Source organism: Agelaius tricolor, unplaced genomic scaffold (genome assembly GCF_023055355.1).
Source record: "Agelaius tricolor isolate 1412-34295 unplaced genomic scaffold, bAgeTri1.0.p SCAF_11, whole genome shotgun sequence".
In the NCBI taxonomy this organism is placed as follows: domain Eukaryota; kingdom Metazoa; phylum Chordata; class Aves; order Passeriformes; family Icteridae; genus Agelaius; species Agelaius tricolor.
The window spans coordinates 16,778,830-16,804,576 of record NW_027269271.1 but is presented as its reverse complement, the minus strand read 5'-3'; the positions used below and the strand labels follow the sequence as shown (position 1 = coordinate 16,804,576).

The window sequence follows — 25,747 nt, the reverse complement described above, 5'->3', positions numbered from 1 at the left end:
GTCCATTGTATTCTTGCTTAACTTTAATGCATGCTTGTATTGTTTCATTTGGCAATGAAACCTACAGTTCTTTAAAAGGATTTTTTTCAGCATTAGCATTTGTGCACAAGGCTTACACATGATTCAGCATTTAAAAAACAGCACCATAAAAGCTTATTGTTACAAGCAATAATGTCTAAACCAAACATTACTCCTGGCTGGGATTTTTGAGGTCTGGTGTTACCAACAGTGAGTTTGGACCAGATGACTTGGAGGTCTTTGCAATCAACATCCCTATGATTCTGTATTTTTTGGAAGCATCCACACAGAAATCCTGGAAATCTCCAAGATATCAAAAAGGAAAATCATGCAATATTAATTAGAGCTTGTGATGAAAGTGAACTAATGGCCTGTACATGCTACAGATTGTATGTGCTATGAAATAAGTAGTGGACACTAAGTAATCCATACTTGGAATGGTGTAGCACGCACCAGAAACATCAGGCATGCCATTAATTTTAGTGATGACTGTGGCAGAGCAGATGCAGTGGAGTAGCAGCACTGAAAGATTTTAAAGGATAAATGTCAGATTCATCAAACATAATGTATTATGTGATAGGATTATGCAGAGATTAAGGAGGATTTACCATTTTGTGAGTCCTTGTTGGTTTAGATTAGAGATGACTTCTCAAAACATGCTGACACAGCTGGTCACGATCATCATTTGAGGTATGTCAACTTCTCTTCAAGGCATGCACAAAGAGGAAAAGCCCCACAGGTGCCGGGAATTAAGATAAAATACTAAGTGACTGAAACAAAGAGAGAAAGTAGCAGCTATTATCACAACAGCCAGCATATTTCAGCTCAGTAAAACAGTATACACATCCCTAAGTCTTTTAGTTTCCAGTTCACCAAAAAGATGAACATCTGCTAACCTGCCCAGACAAAAATGTAGTGGCCTTCATGAGGAATGCTCTTACTAGGGCAGCTGAGACAGAGCATGAGTCTGCTAGCAGGGCAGTGTAGCAAAGGAGGAGTGTCAGGGGCAGGATTCAACTGGCTGGGCCTAGAATGATCTTAGCCCCTTAGAGCTGTCATGCAAGCTCATGGAGACAGAAGATGTAAGGTGAGAAAGGCCAGCATTACACACATTGCCCTGCTCACACAATGAAAAGCACTGCATGCTACCCCCAGATTGAGGGTTGGCAGAGCACAGCTGACAGGTCACCTAACTGCATCCAGCCTCCTCAAACCAATGCAGATATCCCTGCTAGCACAAAGATAAGAAATATCTTATTCTGAGTTAATATGAATGACCCTAACAGACATCATGTGTGTAGAAAACAACATTCTCCAGTAGAACTTAAAATAAATATCTGACTTTAATCTCAGTGAGCTTGCTTTAGTCTCATTTGATCAGTGAGAAATAGTCTCTCCTGCACTCTGAACTCAATGGGAGCAAGATGAAAGTCCAAAATCAGAAAAGCATCCTCACCTAGATTTGGCTTAATATGGTGCTGCTCTACAAGGAAGGACCACAGGGTATTTATTCAAAGGCTTTCTTAAGTCAGAACCATGCAGTTTTGCCCTTAATATATTAAAACCAACCCATTAAAGATTTTTCACTGAAGTTGTTAATAACCTGTTCATCAAGAAGAAAAAAAGCCCCCTATACCAGGGAAATCTTATTCATTATGTGCAAAATGCTGGGTAGAATATTTTCAAAGATTAATAAAGTAAATATAATTTGTATTTCGTGCCTTCCAAAATACCGAAAACAAAGCTGAGAGATTCAAAGGCATAGGTGAGAGATTCAAAGGCATTATGCTGGAAACAGTAAAGACATAGACTTATCAAAGTATAGGTGCATGTTTAAACCACACTCTGAAGTTATCATGCAATTTTGCTTTTTTTCAAAGGCCACCCAGAAATCTTTCCTTTGCTTTTGACTGAAAAGACCCAAGAAATTTTTAATTGCCGACCTGACGAAGATGTCACAGAAGAAAATAATTTCAAGTGTATTAAAAAGGAGGACATAATTCAAGACCTGAAAACAAGAGCTAAATCTTCTGATTTCCTCCCTTTCAAAAAAGTCATCCTAGTATGTAGCATATTTCCTTCTCTCTTTAAGACCTATGCTCTCAGAGCGTCCATTCTTTTGGAGAGTGCGTCTGTCTTGTTTGACTCTGTGTAAACACACTGATGCTGTAATATCTGAGTGCTAGAGGTCATGGACAGTTGTTGACTCAAAGTTTCTCATGGCTTACCATGCATTTTTTTTTACTAGCTTCAGATTGAAAATATGCTAAAAGTAACATATATTAATTTTGATTCAGTGAACTGACAGAGCTCCACATATTTGGCTTCCCCTAATTCATGGCCTATGTATTGAAAATCATTAAAACAGTTTATTTTCTGTTTAATTGTCTGTATAAAAGATTAGTTTTGTCCCAGACTTATTTTTATTACAAAATAAACCCCATCTATTCCTTTCAATTGGCACATTAAATTCTCCACTAAGAATACAAAATTAACCTAACGTACTAAATTGGTGGTAGCTTTTGCAGTCACGACTTTATGTTTGTTTTGAGTATTATTTGTTTTCAGTTTTCCACTAATTTTTTTCATTAAAATAGGAATATCCAGGGGAAGAACTCTTGGTAGTTTTTGATCCAAGCTTCCAGTATGGAGAGAACTTTTATTTTGTTGCTTCTGAAGAAGCCAAGGAAAACTTTCTAAAGGTAAAACTGAAGTATACCAGAGCATTGTTCTATCTATAAATATTTCAGAATCTAGTCTCAAACAAAAATGTCAGGAATAGTATTGTTTAGCACCCAGTATTTCTCTAATAGTTAAGCTGATCATGGAAAAGTATGTGTATCACTATAAAAATATATTTTATTCTGAGAAGGACTAAATTAAGTTTTTGCATTTTACTTCAGAGAGCCAGTATTACCCCCACTGCTACATTTTTATCATAGGCATTCATTTTCTCTGACAATAATCAGTTTTCTCAGACATAAAAATAACAGAAAATAAACATATAGAGCATTTTCAAAGAAGTATTATACTTATTTTTCATAGTATCTATGAATATATTCTTCAAATCATGAAAATGTTCTTGAGTTCCAAATAGCTCCAGATATATAGAACTTGTACATTGCATCATAGGAGAATGTTTATAGAAAGATTATATAATTTTTGAATATGAGTTTGCCATCCAGCATCAGGGAATCAGGAGAAGATAAAATCAAGAAAAGTAAAATGCAGTTCCAGGCTAGAGGGCCTAATGGAAAAAATCACTATAAATTCTTTTTATATAAAATGATTTGATTTCAAGACAACAGTCTCTCTTCAGTAGTTAAATATTAAATATTACTGGAAAATTCTAATGCACAAATGAACAGGACCTAAGCCAGCCCTGCCCAGAGGCACAGTATTCCCAGACTCACTGCTTGGAGACAAAAGTAAAGTATGTGTGGTTAAGACTGAAACCCGGGTTTCTAGTCAATACTTACATTTCTGTAACAAATTTTTGAAAAAGTACCATTTCTCACTGTTTGATATTGCAGTCTTTAGAAGCTGCAGAAGAAAAAGAAGAAACAGAAGAAGAAAACATAGAGGAAACTCCGGAAGTCCGCAAACCTTGGGTTTCCCTTGGCAGCGAAAAGGAAGTTGAAGAAGAATCTGTTATAGAAAGGGATACAAAGGTCAGAATCAACAGATGTTAGTCAATGAAAGAAATATAAACCCCCATGTTTGTTTTAAAAAAGCAACAAGTCAGGAAATTGGAAGCTGCAATCCTAGTTTTTCTTGAGGTCTTTCAAGAAAACTAACAGAGAGAAATAGACAAATATCTAAACTTTTAACAAAATCTGAAGGTGCTGCAGAAACTTTTATTTTGAACTCTATTCTCTAAGTCTTGCAAATTAGGCATGTATCACCACCTTGGACATAACTACTTTTTAAGGTTTAAGGTCAGAAGTCCTGATCATCTTTGATCACTGGCAGCTCTGCCACTTTTTGCTCAATTTACCAAGTGGCCAGATGCCAGTGGGAGTCATTGCTCTGTTTCCATGAAGCTCAGGGAACAGTTCTAGTATATGAATGGCATTTAAGTAGCATGCAACATCTTTAAGTATCCACAGGTATTACAAGCTGACTTTACAGAAGGACATATTTGATTAATTACATCTACATTTGATTAATTACATCTACAGATAATATATATATAGAGAGAGAGAGAGAGAAGATTATATGTCCAAAAACTAGATCCACTCACAGCTGTCACTAATTGGTGATGTGTGGGGCATCTCCAAGTATCTAACTGTCCATGAGTGATTTTTACTCGGTACCTAAGTCCCTCTTCAGGGAAGACTGGCTAAGTTTTGATAGTTCTCAGCAAATGAACCTCTTGCATACACCTAAAAAGATGTCTGATTGCTCTAAAGCTATTTCACAGTCATTCAATTCAATACATGCACAGTCCAAGAATTCCATATTCTGCATTCTGCATTGTTGGCAAGGCCCACTCACAAGTATTTTTAGCTTACTTTCCTTTCCAGGTTTGTGGGAGGTGCTGGGGAAAAGTACCTGGATATGAAACCAAGATAAAGCAATACCTCTCTACTGCCCAAAATCAAGTGCCTACTTCTCTTTGTGGGCAGAAGTCAAGACACATCCTTCTCAACATAAGGAAACTCCTCTGAACTTCCACCAAAAGGGAAGAGCTGAAAATTAGGTCTTGGAAGCTTAATTCAGTATTATATAAGGCTTTCTGTAATCAATTAATTAAATGTGCAGTTTTGATACCGGATGAATTAGAAAATGTAATTCTCTTGTCCTCCTAGCAGTAATCCAAAAATGCTACAACTTCTAGTTTTACAAATACAAACCTGTCTTCTATTACATATGTAGTTTATTTATAAGAGCACGTCAGAATTTCAAAATGCAGAAATATGAATAAACTCAGTGCAGAAATTGTTAAGGGAACTAATTCTACCATTATATGAATGCAGCCATTTTAAAGAATGAACTTTCCAAAAGCTTTCTCTTTTCTAGCCATGGAAATGTATCTTTTCCAGATTAAGTACAAGATCTCACGAGTTCGCAGGCAGTTTGGTGCACCCATTGCATTTACTGACAAGAATGCTGCAGATGACAAAGAGAGCTATGCTGAATGCACAGCCTATGAAGACAATACTTTCAGTATTAAAATGCTTGAAAGGGATGTGGGGGTGCAAATGGTTCCAAAACTAAGAGAAGCTAGTACTCAGACAAAATGGTAGGTATGAGAAAACATTTATCAGCTTATTTATTAAGCTATGCACTGTTTCTTACCTCAGCTAAAATTCTGGTGTTACTTAGTTACAAACTGATTAATAGAAAAAAAATGGATGCTCTGTTTGCATCTTTTTTCTTAAATTTTTTTAAAAGTGTCTAGAAAAACTATATGTTTTAATTTTACACATTACATAGGTTTCTGTCTTTGAAATGTTTTCTATACTTACATTCAAATTTATTCCAACTGGGTAGGACTTATCCAAAAAATGCATCCACGCAGTATTATCCAAGGGAGTTGTCAAATGAAGCAAAAGCAGAGAGTCTGTCATCTGAGACGCTGAAAAAATTTCTTACAGCAGTACATTTAAGGTAAAATTATTGCAGCAAGACCTCCTGAAATAATACAGAGTACAAGCAAGTACTCTTGTCTGAATGGATCATTGGTCTAGTCAATTACCAATTTTATTTTTTGTTTCTATATAATTTTTCCTTTTTTATTATTATAATATTAACAAAAAATAACTTAAAACTTGTTTATATGAGAACAACCATGAAGTCTACGCTATATAGGTATGAATGTTGCTTTAAATAGATATCAGAACTGCTAAAGTTGATAGTGATACATATTTTCAAACAAACTGCAAAACTTCCTACTCAAACAGATGGCTGTGCAGTGAGCAAAGGTGCTGTCCTAGCCCTGATTATGCCCTTAGCCACGTCCTATTAAGTGGGACAAATCCTGCTTAATGACATTTTTTGCACAAAGAATTGGACAATAGCTCTGTGCTTGGTCCACAAAGAACTGAAGCTAAATTCTTGATACAGTAGCTATTTCTGTTTAAACAGAAGATTGTTTCCTTGCAGGGATACAGCACTGAGGAATTAACACTTGATTTTTAAACTAATGTGACCATAATTTTGTGAAAAACAGAAGCTACCTCTTTACAGAAATATTTGTAATTCTACTATTGAGTAGTCACATCTGGATTACTGAAGTCTTAACTGTTCTTTTCACAAAACAGAGTGGAAATTGCACTGCAGCAAAATGAAATTATGAACGTTTTTTTTGATGACTGGAAGGCCCTAGCAGAAGACCAAGAAGAAGGCAAGGCAGATGTTTATTTTAAAGAATACCAATCATTTACAGATGTGCAGTATCTCAAGAACAGAACCATTAGCTGCGTTCGCTGGCATCCAACCATTTATGGTAATGCAGTTATAGTACTGATTTGAGTTTTCAATGATGGGTATTATATGACAGCTATAAAATATGCATCTTTCATAAAATCATCAACTTTTAAATTTAAAAAGAAATCAAAACTGATTTAGTATCCCTGTTTGTATTGCCAATTTGAGGCAAAATGAAAAATGAGACACATTCTTAGTAGAATTCATATAGGCCATGCAAAGTTCTCTACCTTAATGTACAAGTGGAGATTATAGGTAAGAGAAATTTCCCCCCATGAGGCTCATTTAAGCAGGGCTGTGGTGCCAGACTCTTCAGATGACCCTGCATACTACTGTGCTTGTGCCCATGCCTGGCTGCTCTCACAGCAGCCTCATGCTGGAGAGGAATGTCACAGCCACAGCGGGACACGGCTCTGCCAGTGCCAGGGAGCATCACAAGACACACAAAATATCAACTCCTGCTCCTGCTGTGCCTTACTGCTCTGCACAGACAGACCTAAAGGCACAGTTAAGTTCCTTAAAAATGCCCCAGCTCCCAGCATACTACTAGCCAGCACTGCAGCCTGGGTAAGAAAATGAATTGGGTTACAAAGGTTTGTTTTCATGGTGGGTGGCCAGGACTACATGTCTGTCACATCATTTCAGGTGCACTATTACACCATTGAGGAGCATGAGCGAAAAAAGAGGAATTTTATCCTGATGCATAGGTTCTATGACTCATTTTAAAATAACCTAATGTTAAGTAACGAAAATAGTCTCATCAAAGCTGATCTGAAACAAAAAGAAATATACATGGTTGGTTTGTTTGGGGTTTCTTTCCTGCTTAGTGGGTTTTTTTCACTGTATTCAGAAGGTATAGATATAAGTAATTTAGGATAATTATCAGTGTGTTGAAACTTGAATCGTCTCTTTTGAGAAAATTTATTCTCTCTTTTGATTAGGGATTATAGCACTGTCAGCAAGAGAGCAGCCTTCATATGAAGAACAAGTTAACCTTTCTAATAAATCATTGCTACAGTCAGTTATACTTCTCTGGAGTATGTTTGACCCTCTCTGCCTCCAGGTATTTAATCATGACTTTTAAATATGCCAAGTATTTAAATAACATGAGAACAAACAAATGATGTGACTATTTCTCATCTATCTTGTTTTTCTTCTCTCTAGTTGGTGTTGAAGGCTCCCGAAGACATTTGCTGCTTTCAGTTCAGTCCAAGCAATCCAAATCTCATTGCTGGTGGCTGTGTTGATGGACAGGTTTTTCAATCTTTAAAAATAAAATTGCATATTTCTGTATTTTCTTCCAGTATAAAAATAAAGGTGAAGAGATGTACTCAACATCCATAGTAACACAGTGACAGACAGAAGACAGATATCACAGAGTCCTGAAGCTCTCTTATCCTGGACTGAAGCTATGTCTGGTTATTCCATAGCTGAGCCATTACCCTACAATGCTTCTTTGTAGTACTGATAAATAAGTCAAGTCATAAAGACTTGTTTTTAGAGACAAATGTAACCTTTCTTCTGATTTCATCAAGCTGAAGAGAAAATACTTTAAAGACTTCATAAATTCTAGTGCAGAAAGTGAATTTCTTTTGTTTCCCCAAACCTCCATGATTTGAAAAAAAAAGTGTATTAACGCACATTGTATTAATACACATACACAAATATAATTTGTAATATACTAATTTATCATTGTAGATTGTATTGTGGGATATCTCTAAACATGAAGAAAAGCTGGAAAGTACAAAGCCTGTTGTTGATGAAGTCACTGAGTCTTCAGAGGGTGAGCCAAGAGCAGCAGTGGTGACTGAGGTAACTCTGGGGCTGATGGTTGGATATAATGCACAGGGGTTCCCCAGCAGTGAGCCCTGGCACACAGAACACCAGCTGAATCCTGGGCTGCATCCAAAGCAGTGTGGCCAGCAGGACAAGGGAAGGGATTCTGGCCCATACTCTGCTCTGGTGAGATCCCACCCAGAGCACTGCATCCAGCTCTGGTGCCCCCAACACAAGAAGGACACGGAACTGTTGGAGCGAGTCCAGAGAAGGGCCACACAGTTGATAAGAGCACTGGAGCACCTCCTCTACAAACACAAGCTGAGAAAGTTGGGGCTGTTCAGCCTGGAGAAGAGAAGGTTGCATGAAGGCCTCATAGCAACCTTCCAGTATCTGAAGGGAATCTAGAGGGAAGCCAGAGAAGGACTCTTGGTGTGCAACTGTATTGACAGGACAATGAGTAATGGGTAAAAATTAAAAGACAGGAAATTTAGGTTAGATATTCAGAATAAATTGTTTGCTTTGTGAGGGCAGTGAGACACTGGGATAGGTTTCTCAGGGAGACTGTGGATGCTCCAACCCTGACAGTGTTCAAAGCCAGGTTGGAAAATGCCTTGAGCAACCTGGTCTAGTGGGAGGTGTCTCTGTCCATGGCTAAGGGCTGGGTCTAGATGATCTTTAAGGTCCACTCCAACCCCTTAACATTCTATGATTCTATGAAATCAAGATAACAGCTATTAATATGTTAAATGCTTCTGTTGTAAGTATATTGCAGTGTATCTGTATGTCTGTGGAGGAAAAACAGGTTAGGGTATCCTGACTCAAAAGAGGGAATAGATAATCTTTGCAACGAGACACCAGAAAGGAAAGAAAGCTGATGAGTTCATGAAATCAAACCATTATCACAATTAGCATGGTATAATTTCTACCTGATTAGTACAGCTTAAAATGTTTACTGCATTTTGTGCAACTTACGTTTTAGTGAGTCTGTTCTTCAACGGGCACCAATATACCCTCCACTCTTATCTTACAAAGCCTGTCAAATACAGATATTTTTGTTACTGAAAACAATACTGAAAGTATTCTAGATGTTTATGAACAGAGAAAAGGTAGCTTGGAAGATGAGAAAATTATTTCAGTCGAAAAAGACAGTAAGGAGAATAAGCAGAAGAAAACCCTAAGAGGAGAGGAGACATTAATGATGTCTGCATATCTGTGGAGGCATGTTGGAAATCTTTGTAGAGCTTTATATCCAAAGGCCTCTTTTGATACTTTCCTTCTTTTTTTTTTCCTCAAATGGTATTGGAATATGATCCCAATATTACCAGATGGAACGTGCCTGGGTTTGTCCAGCCCTTGCTGCTTGACCAAAGGCGGCAGCTGTGGTGTTTCACCTCAGAGACACCTTTGGCTGGCTGGATGTTGCAGCTGGCACTTGGAACAAGTCCAGGCAAACAGGAACTCAGGTTTACCTCTGGTGGAAAGGCCTTAGGCGAGGTGAAGAGGAAAAGGAGATGGATTCTGCAGTAGGGTTTAATCCAGAGTTTTCTTCCAGGGTCACAGATCTCTGAATCTTGTAACAGCTCCAACAGAATCCCGACCGCGTGGTCCCGGGTCTTTTGAAGCCCGGGGAAAGAGGGAGGGGAAGGGGAGGTGTCCCAGCCAGGTGGGAGGGGGGCAGTCTCAGGGGACAATGACACCCAGACTGGCCAATGACCCCAGGGCTGAGGGGCATCTTTGGAACTGCACCAACCAGACGCCGCCTTGCTGGAACATTAAGACTGATGGACAGCACTTAGCAAGGGGGAAACAGGGAGGGAAAGGGAGAGGTTGGCACACCTGAGGGACTGGGATAGGTGAAACGGGATATTGCTTCACACCACAACAAAATGGAAGGTATTAGACCCCTAAAAAGTGCTATAAACTAATCTGAAATACATCAAAAAGTGTTAACAGAATGCGAAGTAATCTTTTATTCTTTGATCTACTATTTTATTTTGAAAACACACTAAGATATCTTTTCTTAAAACATTTCTAGCCATCACCTAAGCAAGTCCAGCACAGTAGCACAGAGCCACCTCTAGTGAGAAACTGTGCAGCCTCTTCCACACCATATTGTCATACAAAGCCAGCAACAGATGTACAATGGCTACCATGTAACGTTGAGGTGAGTTTAAAAATTCACTTTCCTTCTTATTGCTTTTCTAATCTACTACCTCAGAAATCCTAATGTAAACTCAAGAGAAAATACTAAAGAGTTAATTATTTGTATTCATTATTTCTCACTGCATTTAGTAAACACTAATAATCTGGTGCCTCTTGTTGTGTTCATTGTGTTTTACAACCGTGTTGTGCTCTCAGTCTGATATGAATCTGCTAATACTGGAAAAAATTTCCATAACTTTACAGACAAGCATAATTCAAAATTATAGTAAGTGTTCCATATTTAAAATGCATTGAATTTCTACTATGAGCAACCTAGCCAGTCACTAAGAATTCCAAGCAATAACTTCAATTACCTAAATATCTGGATACCCAAGAATGGCATTATTGTAGTCACCTTACTTTTTCCATTATAGTTTTAAAGCTCCAAAGTGCTTATAGGAACACTGGGTGCTGATTTACTATCAAAGTATTGCAAATGGTGCTAAATTCATTTGAAATGCAAATGTAGTCAAATGCAAAATAATGACAGTGGAAAAGCAGGCCAAGAAGAAGAAAACCGAAATCTTTAAAAGGTTTATGGAAATTATATATCAATAAAGTTTTGAAAAAAAAATAAATTAAGACTTCACAGACACTACAGTCCTTAGTGGCATTTCCAGAAAAAAGAGAAAAGGGGGACACATATATCATCAAATGTCAGCTGATCCCTCTGTTCATTATTATTTTATACAGTAATAGTCATGGATACTAACTGGTACCAGATGTAAAGCATGAAAAAGGGATTGGATAGCAGAACATTGTTGTGGTTTTTGTTGTTTGGGTGGGGTTTTTTTAGTCAAACTTTAGGCTCAGAAAGCTGATTTTGTGTTCATCTGGGATAACAGATACAGGACACCCATGCTTAATAAATAACACTGACAAAGGAGTCACTTTGCCAGTATTTAGCAACATTACTGGGACATACTTTTGTTATATAAACATGGAATATGTGTCAGCCTTTGCACAACACAGCAGTTTTTATGGCACAGTTCCTGAAATCAGCAGTTTTATAATTACATATTAATGAAAAAGTATTCAAAGTTATAGAATCTAATATCTTATAGAATCTTATAGAATCTATTCTTATAGAATCTATAAGAATTTAATTCAGCTTTGCCTGCCTGCATTATTACCATTGTGATTCCAGACAGACAAACTGATGAATGAAAATTAGAGTAGGCCTAACTTGGCTCAAAAAAAATAGCTGAAATTTTGCCACATACTTGATAAGTACAGTTTTTCCCAAAATATGTTTGGTTTTATATACTGGAAGGTAGATTTGATTAGCCTATAATCCCTTTTTACGTCTGACACCTTTCCTTTATTTTCCTGAGTAATTAAAATTAATTTGCTATAAACCAATAACTACTTGGTAAATGATAAATAGTATAAAACCTGCAGAACCCCACATACAAAACCTAAACTATTAATAATTAACATTTGAGGGCACCACTACAGTCCCACAGTGAGGTCTAGCCAAGTGATAATTTAAGATAGATGACCCATGGTGTAAACTTGGCAAAGGCACATCACTCCCACTACACTGAACTGTTGGAGATAAATTTCTCAATTACTGGCTCTTTGGTTAAGCTGCATAAAAGAAGTTACAAACATGGCAAATTAAAGAGGTAAGTATTTATCCTGCTAAGTTAATTTAGAATTTTAGGTGTGTAGCAGGCAAAGCTGGTATCAGTTCACTTGAAGCATATTTGTAAAATACCTTGACTTTATAACTGCAAATTAATGAGCCCTGATTTTCAAACCTTAGCCAAGCAGAAACAGTGACTTAATTTCTAGTAGCCTGTTTTATGTGTTGAAGTCCTTACATATCAGAGTGTGATTTTTGTCTTTCATCATCTTCTTCCCCTGTAATAATCATTACTGTTATTTTCAGGAAAACCAAAAGGGTGGTACTTCTGAAAAAAAAGATGAAAAAAAACTGCAGCTTGTAACCTGCTCCCCTGATTGGTATGTACAATACATACTCTACAAGACATCTTGCAGTTCCTTTTGAAAAGCTTTATGAGGCATAATCCATTATTTAACTGGCACATTTCTGGATTCCTATCAGCATATCCTGAGTGGCTGAAATTCTGTATGCAGAAGACAAGTTGCATTCTTGCCCAGTTAAACCCTTTACAGTAAAGGCATTAAGAGTTTATTAACTGAAAACCCTTGCATATATATGTTTCTATTCTGTGTACCCCCTTCAGAAGAGTGTTGATCACACATGTTAGCCTGGAAAGCCACATCCCCACACTTACAATTGTTTGTGTGACATGCACAAAAAGCTGTTAAAAGATTCCTAGACTTATTTCTACAGAAATACTTTAAACTATAGACAAATTTGGAGACTTAGCTGGCAGAATTACTCTTTGTGAATCTCCTCTTTTGTGGACCAAATACTCATGATAGTTATATTATTATTCTGTGTGAAAGACTAGAAAGGGGGGAAGAAAGCAAAAAATGGAAATAAACATTTATCTTTCATGATGTCAGAAGGCTTAAGGCTTCAAGGCTGCATGGGTGGGCTCAATCATATATTTGTTAGTTACATCAAAGGGAGTGTCAGAGAGAGAAAAATTTTATGATGATGCTAAGTTATTTTTTCTAACCAAATAACAGAGAAGACTTTGAAGAATTAAATGAGAAGTAAGATTGCAAATGCAGTTCTTAATAAGTTTGCAGTGTAATGTAAGTAATACACATAGAAGAAATTATTTTAACTACTCACACAGCAGGGTTCCAAATTGAAAGTATTTTGAAGTTAAGAACAGGGAAGTCACTGTAGTGTCATACTTGAAGAGCAACTCCTGTTAGAAAAGGGAAAGAGATATCAGCAATGAGGAAAGTTTCATTGGCTATATCAAACCTGTAGGTGAATGTCCAGAGTAGAACAAAAGGAACAATCAGAGGACTGAAGATGACAAATATGAGTGGAACCATTTGCCTTGAACATCAGCAAATTAATTGGTACAAACAAAAACTGGGACTGAACTTCAATTTGAGTTACTAAATTACCTGCTACAGCCTTCAGGAATTTCACCCAGGCAGTGCCAGTAAGTTCACCCAATAACTGTCCCTAAGCAAACTGTATGAATACTACCTAGCTGCTTTGGTATAATTAACTGATGAATGGGTGAAAAAAGAAATATATTTCATCATTTGCAAAAGAAACAATAATTATCTAGCCTTTGTCTGACTTTCAGTCTCCACAGTTATATAAGGCTTGAAGATAAAAGGTTAAAAAAACCTCAAGCTTTAAAATGTAAGGAAAATTGCATGTAGCTGCAAACCAAAACACTCTAAAATATACATTATACAATTATTTTTCAGCTCAATATTATTTTGGGATATTCCATCCATGGAACGTCGTGAAGAATTTTTATCCGCGAAAATAAAGGAGGAGAGAAGATCTCAGATGCCCCCTGGTGATCCAGACACTGATGAGGATTTAGATCTCTCCTGGAAGCCTCTCATAAAGGTAGTGTCCACAAATACAGAACACAGGGATCAAGCCAAATTGTAGATATGGCCAGAACTCCATAGCAACGTCTTTTGCTTCCCAACTCTATCTTTTCAAGCAAATTTTGCCTTCCTTGTGATTTTCTTTCTGATTATGAAATTAAATACTTCAACATTTCTTTAAAACTTCAATAAAATGCATTTTGAAAAGCTAATTCATAAGAAACAGCATGACTGCTTCTAAAAAACTGCAGTAGGTGCAAAAGTAGTTGTGTAAATACTGTAAGTTCCTGTCAACCTTTTCAGATGCTCTATCTCAATGGACTCCCAATAGTGCAACATGGTCATGATCAGCAGAACCATAATTACTAGCAAACCAACATTCAGTCTCATGAAAACAGTCATAGCAGTTTGTGAAAAAAAAATGAGGATGAAAACAATGTTAGGTAAGAAAAAGAAGTTATAATTTTAGACGTCCTGATCTGTGCTGCTCAGAATACCTGCAGCTGACAGTTTTTGAACAAACAGTTCAGAAGCAAACAGTTGGGTAGTTTGGGCTTTTTTGCTAGAAACAAAGCAAAACTCTTACAGGAAGAAGGCAACACAAACACCATTTTTCCATGCTTGTATGTGAGGCAGCAAATACTGTTTGTGCAGTATTACAAACACACTGCAAAGATCTGTTCCATTACAGCAGAAAGTCATTTAGACTTGTACCTCAAAGATGTGACAAAATGGTTTAGCAAATGCACTTCTTCCTGAACAGATCAATCTGCGTGAAAGGGATAACGACACAGAGTATGGTCCCACGAGAATCAGTTTAAGGAAACTGCAGTATCGTTACAAACCCCCAGGTAATATTTTCATTTACACCTTACAGAGGAAAGTGTTATTAATAACCTTGTATTTCAGTATATACATAATAAAAGCTGAGCAACAAAATACTGTGTAGCTAAATACATCTGGAGAAAAAGATTTCTTAAGTATAGTGGGATTCAGTGTGTGACCTGCATGTACTGACTATGAAGAGAGGTACATCTACATGTAAAAATCCAAACTGAGCAATTCCATATACACAGTAACTCTATCCAGTTTCACTAAAAAGCCTATGCAAATCCCTCACCCAATCTCTTTATCCCTGAAACAATATGTCCTTTTCAGCCATTACAGAAAACTATTTTTAGAAACATAATCCATTCCCTGGAGCAGAGATGTTAGCTCCTGGTTGTGGCAGCTGTGGGTGATGTATAAGGGCAGCTCCCACAGAGACACTGGTGCTGTGTAAAACTGGCACAGAACAGGATGGTGCAGTACCCTGAGCATTGTCTGGGTATAAGAAGCACTGACTTCAGAGTTGCAGCAATAGGGAGACCACCAGGAAACAGTAAACCTACAGAACTGCTGATTTACTTGGCAGTCTTTCTTCACATCTCTTCTTGAAATTCGCCTTATCCACAAACTACCTTTACAAAGGATTTGCTTGGTCTAATAAATTCCAGTGTGTAACAAAAAGATGCCACTGTCATTTCCCAGGGAGGGTAAGACCTCGGAGCACACTAAGAGGACCCATCAAAGAGAGCACATATACAGAGATGAGTGCTTCTTCAAGCAAAAATCTGGAACTGCTAGAGAATATATCCACAGACTTTTTTGTTGGAAATGAAGTAAGTGAAAATAATGTATTAGCAGTGAAAATGTTAATCCAAAATATCTGAAAGACTGAAGAGTTAAATAACAGAGTTTTCACAAATGTATGAACTTGCATGTTTTCTTCAGGTATAACTAAAAAGATCTCTCTGAACATGCCACCTTTCACTTCCACTCTATAAATTTTTAATATTAATTATATTATTAATTAATACATTATTAATATTTTTAGCTACATGCTTAAAAATAATAAACCTCCAATATTCAGTAGACTATGAATTCTTACTTCAAGAGCAGAATTAGAAGACATTTCCAAAATATGTTGAGCTTAACCACCTATTAGGAACCAAAGAGTATTTCCTTATTCCAGAACACATAAGATTAGTAATTCTTCTAGTGTCTTCCCACATGTCATGTGAAAACATTTATTCTACAGTTTGCCGCCCAACCTAATTTCCCGTTTGGAAATTCCAAGTATTCATTACCCACTACCTACCCTATGCTACTAAAATTCATGGGTCTTTCCCAGTTCTGAGTTCATATGGAAATGAAAATTAGGCTCCTTTTTGCTTCCAGTCAGCTTTTCCCCAAATATTGGAGCAAAGTATGAACTATCAAAACCAAACACCTAAATCTGCAGGAAGGACTGCTTACATACATCAGGGCAAGTAAAGCTGTTTTGGCAATACATAACTGAAAAGTGGTGATGCAAAACTATATTGTGTTTTCAGACATTGGCTGCAAATTCAGGTTCTCAGTTACTCAGATCATATGTAATGATGGTGGTGCCTTTCCCTGGTCTTAAAAATGGAGAGCCAGACAGGGTAAAGGGATAAGGGGTTTTTACCTCAATATGTAGTAAGGATCATGACTGATGCACCACTTTGCCAAGGTGGGATATGACCCAATGCACACACACAACAGATCTTGTATACAATTTATAGACCTTCCAAATTAGAATATCCTCAATGGGAGGCCTGGATGAATGGCATGAGATTCCCCCATCTGAGGAATTCCCCCTGGATGGGCCAAATCTCCAGTTTGCAGGATATGTTTTAGTGAGGACATTGGTTTCCCAGGTTAGTGTAGGGTTTTCCAGCCTCCTACTAGAAGGACTTCAGGATGTTTGCTCTCCTGGCCTAACAGAACTCTAGGACTATGCTAAGTTATTAGACTTCAGGAACTACAAGTATGCATGCTAGGAATACTGAGGATACATAAAAGTTATATAAAAAGTATATAAAAGGCAAAAAATCATCTTGGCATCAATGGTTATAATTAAGAAAAGTCCCACTTAAAAACAAGTCACTTTGAAATAAGCCACCAAGCTCTAACATTAGCATTTGCTTGATTTTTTTGACATTACAGGATGGAGAAGTTGTTTATTCTGAATGGAAAAAGAAAATTGATACTAATACAGCAAAACCAGTTAGTAAGTTCAAGCTTCTCAATACCTGTTTAAGCCTTTATATATTACTAACTTGAAAATATTTGTGTCTGTAATTTGTCTTTTTAAGGTTCTTACTCATAGCTCTAATAGTCTCTCTCACTGATAATGCCTGGATTTAACAGTACACCCTCAAAAGTGCAAGCACTTTAGCTGGCATGAGAAAACAGTACAAAGATATTGGCACAAATCATGGAAGTAACTAGATTTGTGGCAAATCCAATTCCTGTACCTTGTGATTAAAAAGAAGAGGCTGATATCTTCCAGGGCTGTGGTAGGTCTTGCACTCTAGTTCTTTGATCCCTAAGGCACTAGTAACAAGCAACTGCCTTTTTCCTCCAATAGGTCAGAAGCACTCCCAAAAATACTCCCTCCACACTGAAACTATCAATACTCTCCAGAAATCTCCATTTTTTAAAGACATCTTTCTAAGCATTGGAGGCCAGAAGTTTGCCATTTGGAAAGAAGGAGTTACAGTAAGTTACTTTAACACAGCTGTAACATTTGTGATAGGTATACAAGACAGGACTACGACAGGCTCAGAGACTGTATTTTCAGAAACATGTAAGTCATGAAGCTTCATATCTTAAAACAGATATAAAAGAAGCTTTCCATCTTCACATCAGAAAATTATTTTAGATAGAGCTTAGTAGTCTTGCCTTTTAGAAAAATTGAAGTGACTTTCTTAAATTCCAACCTTGTAAAAAGCATAGCTTACCAACTATTCATTTCTCCTGCTAGAGAAATGCCTGCTGAACAAATCTGAAGTTGTATTTTAGGACAAGGTTATTTCATCACATGAAAACAAAGAAACATGGGGGCTTTTTAAGTGTCTCATGCAGGAACCCAGGTTAGCTGCACCTGACAAAATTTCCAGACCACAGGTTTTAACAGCAGACAGACAGATTACCTGAAGAGACTGGAAGTGAGAGGTTTTTATTTCCCCACAATCCTTTTTATCTGCAGCAGGTAGCAGGAATTTTGCCATTAATTTAATTTTTGTAATGGGACCATTTAAATGGTGAGCATTTTCCAAGACAGAAGCTCTGAAGTAGTGACTTGATAATACTGTTTGATTGTCTGGTTTATCTTTTGTTTTACAAAAAAAAAATAAGAATGGACCAATCCTTCAGTCAAGCTGCTCTGCAGGAAGATACACTGCAGGACAATGGTCCTTAACAAGACCAGGAGTTTTCTTCATTGGCAGAGACAATGGAAATATAGATATTTGGGACTTACTGAAGAAAACTCATGAGCCATCTCATTTCCAGAACATCTCCAAATCAATCATCACTTTCATCAGCCCCTCCAGTGCCTCAGGTATGTGGATGGTGATTGTGCTTTATTGTGCTACCCTGTTTGCAAAATGGCCCATAACTCTGAGGGACACAAATCTTATTACAAATGATCTTATATAAGTACATACTTCCACAAATTTAACATTGTACATACAAAAATGGATACTTCAGTTCTAAGTGTACTACTATGGCATAAAGGCAACTGAAAATATTTCATTTTAAAAAAAAGTCTTTTAAAAGAAAAACTTGAAAGGGATTAATAAAATAACAGAGCAAGAAGGTTGTTTCTTTTGCTGCAGTGAAACTAAAGGGACCAGAAAAACTAAAAAGACCAGAAAAAAAAAAAAAGAACTGTCTGTAGCTTGTCTTTGGGTGGAGGTTCACGTTGCTGTTGGAATTTGGATTGTTTATACTTTTTTTGTCAAATATCTTTCAGCAGAGCAGCATTTTCTGGCTGTTTCTGACAATCTTGGAGTTCTGCACATTTTGGAAATCTGTCAAACATTATGTCACCCTCCAAGTAATGAGGTTAGTAAGAATTTTTATTAAATATCTTTGACACTTTATCCTGAAGACTCCAACACAGAAACAAGTCTGCATCTTCAAACAATGGCAATTAATTTGAGATCAGTATAGCCAAATTCTCCAAAGATCAACTGTAGCCAAGCTGACTTTGTAGAGAGCTTAGATAAGAGTCAACTAAAGGAAATCTCAGTGATAGGTGGCAGAATTCCACTGTTCCAACCTGGCTACATGAAAACACAATTAAGAGGCCAGCATTTTTTGTCACATCCATAAAATGACACCTTTCATGCAGTAAAACAATGTTTTAGAGTGCATAGCATTGTATTTATACTGAATTCCTTTTTTTCTTTACACCTTCTTGTCCACATTTGTGTTGATTTTTTTTCCTTATAATTTGGTAATTCAATTTACATGTCTTTGTATCCGGTTCTAGTTCAGTGAAAGCACATTTTGAAAGCTATTATTATTTGAAAGTTATTAACATTCCCACTCATTCACACTCTTGAAATAAGGAGCATTTGTACCAAAAGGCCACAGAAACAATGCAAGCAGTTTTAATTTCTCTTTTTTTTCTACATAGTTTTCAGTTTTTCTTTTCCTCCACCTCCCAGCCAAAGATCAAGCTAGTGTCTCAGTCCAGCAGTCTTGCCTGCTGCCTAGACTGTTACTCTCACATCACAAAACCATCCTCCCATTCTACTGCAGTGTAATGTTTATGTAGGCACTTAAATAGTTTCTAAATATCCCATAAAGGTTTGCCATGCACAGAGATGCAGTAGGCAGCAATAAAACATCTTGTCAGCAGCTTCATTTTAGTAAAAACAACTTCTCCAAAGCAAGGCAGGAGCTGAGTGATCTGAGGAAACACATTGCTTCTGCACAGATTACCTGTGCTTTAGAACCAAACTCTTTAGGGTGCAGAATTATCAACCAAAGAACAGTCACTAATATTTAGATTATGTTGATTGTAAACAAAGTATTCACTGAGAAACACTAGGCTGTTGAAGAGACTAATAAAAAAGTAAAGCACATAATCCCAGATAAAATAAATGCAAAATGTACTACCAAAGTATGGTAGTTTATGGTTTGTTCCTGAAGTTTGTCACATCTTTGTATTGTTTTGCTGCAAACTACTGGGATAAACAGAGATATTTCTATTTCCAATTTAGATAAAATATGAATACCATTCAGATCATCAGCAAGAGATCTGTGTCTCTGAGCATGTAATGACCCTTGTTTGTCACTGTGTTTACAGCATGCCAAAGTACTTGATTACTTTGAAAGAGAAGTCAAATATCTGAAGTACTGTGAAGAGGAGTTTGAAGAGTATCAAAAGTTTCAAGCCAAAACAGAAATGAAATTGAGCTGGAGACAGAGAGATAGAAAACAGTATGTTATACTTGGAATTAAGAGAATGTTCTATGTTTCTTTTATCTTTAAAATGCACCTGTATTGCTATACAGGATTTTCCATAAAAAATCAGGATGGGCATAATCAGAATTGTTTAGCAGCTCTTTATTTTATATCTATAGTTCTTAAGAATGGAAAAGATGGTCCCAGTTCATGTGGTGCATTTCCTGGTCAAATGAACCCCCCCTGCAAGAGCAATAGAGCCTATGGACATTTAACAACTCTAAATTTGCTTTTCATTTTACACCAGTTGCTTGGTCAAAGAGTTACATTTTGTCAACTTCCCTATTGCTCCTTCAAGCAATGATGAATTCCAGCCTTCCCTTCTTTACATACGAATTTTGCTTATCCATTTTTTGGTAAATGGTTTAATACTAAATAACTAAACTGTCATAATAACTAAAGTGCCATTTCTTTGGTTGATTGATGGTGATGTCTATTTTCATTAATTTGTGACAGCACTGACACAATCCACTGGAAAGCAATGGGGTCACATACAGTTTCAAAGCTTAACAGTGCATTATTGCCTGGTTTGTTTTTTTTCCTTCAGATTATGACAACAGAAAACAAAAGAAGAGATGGAGAATCAAGAAAATGCACATTATACCATGTTTCTAGAGCTGGAGAAGCAGATAGTAATGGATTTAGAAAAAAGAAGTACTTTCCTCACTGGATGCTTAGAGCCCACTATCACCTTTAGAACCAGCAAGCTTCTTATTGAAAGACCTCTATTTCAGCAGAACATGTTAAGCTTTGGAAAGAAAGAATCTTGCAGCAAGAGATTATTGTTTCATTAACCTTATGTATTTGTTTGCTCACAGTGTGGTTAAAGAACAATTGATTTGGACCCAGTTTCCCCACTATTTTTCCTTAATACAGTTATAATGAATATTATCGTTAAATAATAGTTTTCAAAGCTCTGTCAGGACTCTGAACTACTTTTACTTGCTATCATTAGTTTACAAACATATTGTTACTTAATCCTGGCAAGTGCTTACAAATAGAAAACCAAGTCCATTAAAATATATTGTTCTCTCAAATAAGTCAGTATTATTTAGAACAAACAGCTTTTAGTAAGCTCACTGTAGCTGTACATTTCTGTCAAAAGACAATTATCCCTCAGAGAGATCAAATGGTGTTATACAGAAGTTTTAATATTTACCAGTGTAAATAAGTAACAGCTCATGAATATTAATGCCCACTCTCCATCCAGAGAGGACTCTTTGGTAAGTGGTTCTGCTGCTACTTCAATAGCCAGGTCAGACACCATGTAACTGAGCAGAGCCTGCCAGGCAGAAATTAAATCTATCAGAGAAGGACAGATTAAATCCTATACGGGTGAGTTCACTCTTTCCATGACTCACCAAACTGTTTGAGGGTCACAGACTCCTGTCAAACAAATGTCCATGTGGTCACAGTAGACACTAAAACACAAAAGACAACTGACACCCAGGGGATTTGCAGAAAGGATCTTCAGCTGACAAGCAATAGCCAGCCCCAGTGCTCTGCTTTGTCACAGTAAAGCACAGCCAAAGAGAAAACAGGATCAAGTGTGAGACTCCTGCATCCCAAAATAAACACTGCAAATTGGGGTTAGGCAGTGTTAAAGACATGGCCCTTCAGTTTTCTACAGCCAGAATCTCTCTATCATGTACTTTTAGCACTTTGATTGAACTTTGGTCAGATTAAGAGAGGTTTAGAGCCAGTAGATAGGACTTGGTTTGAAAAATGGTCTCTTGTTTGTTACTTTGAAGTTTAAATATTATAGCAATATTCCTTGTCCTCATGTTGAACTAGTTCTAAATTAAAACCAAGGAAAATTCAACAAGCATGTCCCTAGCACCTGCAGCACAGTGTTTGCAGTCAGAGTGCAAACAGGAAGAGAACACTGCTTCTCTGCTAAATCAATATTTAACTAACAAACAGCCCGCTCTACACAGATATGTAAACATCATACAGCTGACTAATAAAAAAGCTCACCTATTATCAGGCATGGACTTCATTAGCACACCACCTCAGAGCATCTTCCACAGATTTCTTTTGATTAACAGGGCTGCAAACTACATATAAATCAGTCAATCAGATGGCTATGGCTTATCTGGAAAGCCCAGCCAACCCCCTCCACTGCAGCTCTGTCACTACTCCCCAGAAGAGGCAGCAGCCTCAATGGGAGCCTTGTTCCCCACCACAGAGGTGCTCTTAAAAGTTTTGATTAAAAAAAAGTCCCAAAAAACAGAGGGATTTCAGATAGCTTTTCCTAACAGCAAGGCCAAAGAGGCAGCAAATCAGGATTCTGCTTTATCAGCTCCCCTCCCTCCCTAGAGCAAAGTAGTTTGGGGAGCTGCAGCAATGCCCCATTGGAAAGGGAGTAATCTTCCTAAGAGCCATTTTCCTCCTCATCTCTGTTCCCAAGCAATACAGAAGACATGAGATTAGACATCCCATCAGGATCCTTTAATCTGTCTAACACAATTCTAGATGTTCAAATACCTGCAGGGTCAGCTTTGCATCCTCTCAGGTCAGGCTGTTGCAGTTTTGCCCGTTACAGGTCTTCCTGCTTGGTTCTAAGGGACAAGCACAATAAAAACAGTAAATTCATTATGTAGGATGACATTTTAAAGAAAAGGTATCATAGTCACATAACAGTATAACATCAGTCCCCCTCACACCCCAAATAACCATCTTTCAGCTGGTATTAGCTGCAGAATGTGAGACAACAGCTTCCTATATCAAAATGCACTTCCTGTCAAGAATCCCAGTATCCCCATCCTTGGGATGGGGATGAAGGGGAAGGGGTTAAGATCTGACAGTGAAAATACCATGTGTGTCTCTGTTTTATCAGATTTATAGATTTATTCTGTAAAAATCCTACACATCCATTGGGGATGTTTCCCTCTGTTTTTAGAACGTCTGAATATCTGCAGATCCATTTCTTGTCTGGTGCATAAACAAACATACAGGTTACACTTTTGGGAAAGACAGATGGAAAAACCTGAAGTTTCTGAGCATGTAGGTTCCCAGTGGCTTAAGCCAGCCTGAGGTCATGCCCCCCACTATTCCACACTATTCCCACCCATATCTTGCATGCTCCTGTAATGAGCCCTTTGGGAAGCTAATAGGGGGTAAAGCAAAGGTAGATCAGCCACACAGCACCAGCAGTGTTTGGAATGTGGAAAAACCTATTTAAACAAACAGGAAAGGATTAAAACTCTACAAATGGCCCTAGTCCACTCCTAAATCTGCAGTGTATCATATCCCTCACCCTTGGCAGCAAAGAAAGCACAGACCTACCTTTGCATTTCTGCTTTTCCCTGGGGACTACAAACTACACTCTTGCTTGTGACCCAGCCCTGCACTGGCCATCAGTGGCTTGTGCTTGGGTAAAACCATTTGTTTGTGATTTTGGTGCAAGCCCTGGAGCTGCCTCTGTAAAAGCACCCACACCCATTTTCTTTACCTGTTTACCTGGAAGCAGAGGTCACACCTGAAGGAAGTCCACAGACATACTAAGGACAATTTGCTCTCTGAACTCCACTGCAGGCTCTCCCTCTGCTGTTAACTCTTCCAGTCCCTGGTGAACAGGAGCTGCTCCTGGTGCCAAAGGAGTCTCGCCCAGCAGACAACATCATGGGTCAGCACAGCAAAGGAGGCTGCTGGGATCAGCACAGCAAAGGAGGCTGCTGGCTGTGGCCACAGGGCTTGGAGGAGCTCTGCCCTGCATCCACACACAGCCAGAGGCTGCCCTTTTGTGTAAGAAACTTAATTACTGCTTTGGTAGAAGCAGGTTGCTTTAATCTCCCAATTTAGTGTTCCTAGATTAAGGCAATTCCCACAGTAATCCTGTTCCTTAAGAATCTGTAACAATCACAAAAAGAATGCAGCTTGACCAGATTCTATAACTCACTATATGAAATATAACAGTCTCTATAAGAATATATATAAGGGATAACATAACAAAATACCACTTGGGAAATATCTCATTAAAGGAGGATTTCTAAGATAGAAGATGTGTTTTACAAGTTGTTATAACTAAATTACCAGGAAATGTTTCAGTAATACAGTATATTAATGTTTTTTAATTACCTCATGATATTAACATGAATACAATTTATGGAGTCACTAATTTCCACTGTTGTAATATTAGAATATTGAGAGTTACAGAGCTCTCCTGGAGGAAAAGCTTACATGCATTCAAGAGGTGACCACTTACCTCATCTGGATTATTACAGGCAATGAAAGATTAATAAATAAATTTAAATGCAAACATCTTTCAAAGAGTGCAAATGGAGTAGTGGTTTGTTTTTAATTACCTAACTCAAACATTGGGTCAGTCTGGACATGACAACAGAACAAAACATCTGAAAAGCTAAATGTCTTTATATAATTAATTCATGTGTCAGCCAGTGCAAATGGATGACATCAGTTTGGACAGGTTTAAATAATCACAAGCTAGGCACAGACAGATTTTGTTCTTAATTCAAATTTTATTTAGAATTTAAATTTATAGTTTAAAAAGTATGCACATTCTGTAGGTATAAAAGTTTAAAAAAATACATCGATTTATTGATAAATGCTTCAGGTTAAATTTACATTTTCATTCATATCATTATATTGCAATAATTGTTTTGCATCTTTTAATACTTATAAAAATAAATTAGTGAGATTGAATAACCCATTGGAACCATGCTAAAATAATTCCTTAGAAAAGAGGGGTGAAGTTTGCCATAGCAATTCTTAATTCCTTGCTACTGTAAATAAATAACTCTTCAATTAAGCAGTATAAGGAAGTACAGGTTAGCAGAAAAGCACTTACCCAACACGGTGAATGGAAAGCCATGGTGGGATGTCAAAAATCGTACCAAAAAGATGTAGAATTAATTTCTACCCTGCCACCTGGCAGCAACTGACCTCTGAAAACACCAAAACCTTCTCAGCCCCACCTGCCCAAATCCCCCCTTCCTTGGGGGTGTGTATATGACCTGTAGAGGACAAGAAATGACTCTGTATGTCCTTTTGGTTAGAAGGACTATCAAAACACCTGTATACAATTTGGTGACTATTTTTACCTGAATCAAGAATGTGTTTCCTTAACAGGAAATGTTTAATGGCTCATCGTAAATGACTAGAGATAAAAGAGGCTCTGAGCAGATGGTGATAGCTGAATCTAATAAGGTCACAGTGAACTGCAATCCCACCCAAACTCCCCAGGAGTAATATCATTCCACCCATTCAACCTCATGTGACAACTCTGGCTTCCATTTCTGGGAGAGTAATTTAAAAAGAAAAAAAAAAAAAAGTAACTGGCTTTGTGCTGAATTTATATCTTGTATCTCCAGAGCCACAACCCTTTAGAGAGGGCTCAAATGCATCTAACTACCAGCAGCAGCCAAGAGTACCACAAGAATACATGAAATTCTGGAAAGAAAAAAACGTACCAAAACATCAAAAACAAAGCAAGATGTTATAAAGGAAAAACAAAAAAATATTTTTTGAAAAGTAAATACCTTCCAGACCTTCTTTATAT

General features: G+C 37.4%; 1 protein-coding gene across 4 annotated transcripts in view; it reads left to right on the top strand.

Moving 5' to 3' along the window:
• The window catches only part of DNAI3 (dynein axonemal intermediate chain 3), a 28,491-nt gene extending 7,585 nt beyond the window's left edge, over positions 1-20,906 (top strand). For 3 of the 4 annotated variants that reach the window (XM_071436367.1, XM_071436368.1, XM_071436365.1), the window contains 20 exons: positions 1,899-2,080; positions 2,616-2,720; positions 3,552-3,689; positions 5,064-5,263; positions 5,515-5,631; positions 6,285-6,469; positions 7,392-7,513; positions 7,615-7,704; positions 8,149-8,262; positions 10,265-10,393; positions 12,326-12,399; positions 13,768-13,915; positions 14,663-14,750; positions 15,430-15,560; positions 16,912-16,975; positions 17,336-17,466; positions 18,106-18,310; positions 18,725-18,816; positions 20,069-20,202; positions 20,774-20,906. In XM_071436367.1, coding sequence (XP_071292468.1) covers positions 1,899-2,080; positions 2,616-2,720; positions 3,552-3,689; positions 5,064-5,263; positions 5,515-5,631; positions 6,285-6,469; positions 7,392-7,513; positions 7,615-7,704; positions 8,149-8,262; positions 10,265-10,393; positions 12,326-12,399; positions 13,768-13,915; positions 14,663-14,750; positions 15,430-15,560; positions 16,912-16,975; positions 17,336-17,466; positions 18,106-18,310; positions 18,725-18,816; positions 20,069-20,202; positions 20,774-20,780 — 2,456 coding nt within the window. In that variant the 3' untranslated portion in view covers positions 20,781-20,906. The remainder of the gene's footprint in view (positions 1-1,898; positions 2,081-2,615; positions 2,721-3,551; positions 3,690-5,063; positions 5,264-5,514; positions 5,632-6,284; positions 6,470-7,391; positions 7,514-7,614; positions 7,705-8,148; positions 8,263-10,264; positions 10,394-12,325; positions 12,400-13,767; positions 13,916-14,662; positions 14,751-15,429; positions 15,561-16,911; positions 16,976-17,335; positions 17,467-18,105; positions 18,311-18,724; positions 18,817-20,068; positions 20,203-20,773) is intronic. The other variant, XM_071436366.1, reaches the window with a different exon arrangement.
• The last annotated feature ends 4,841 nt before the right edge of the window (positions 20,907-25,747 follow it).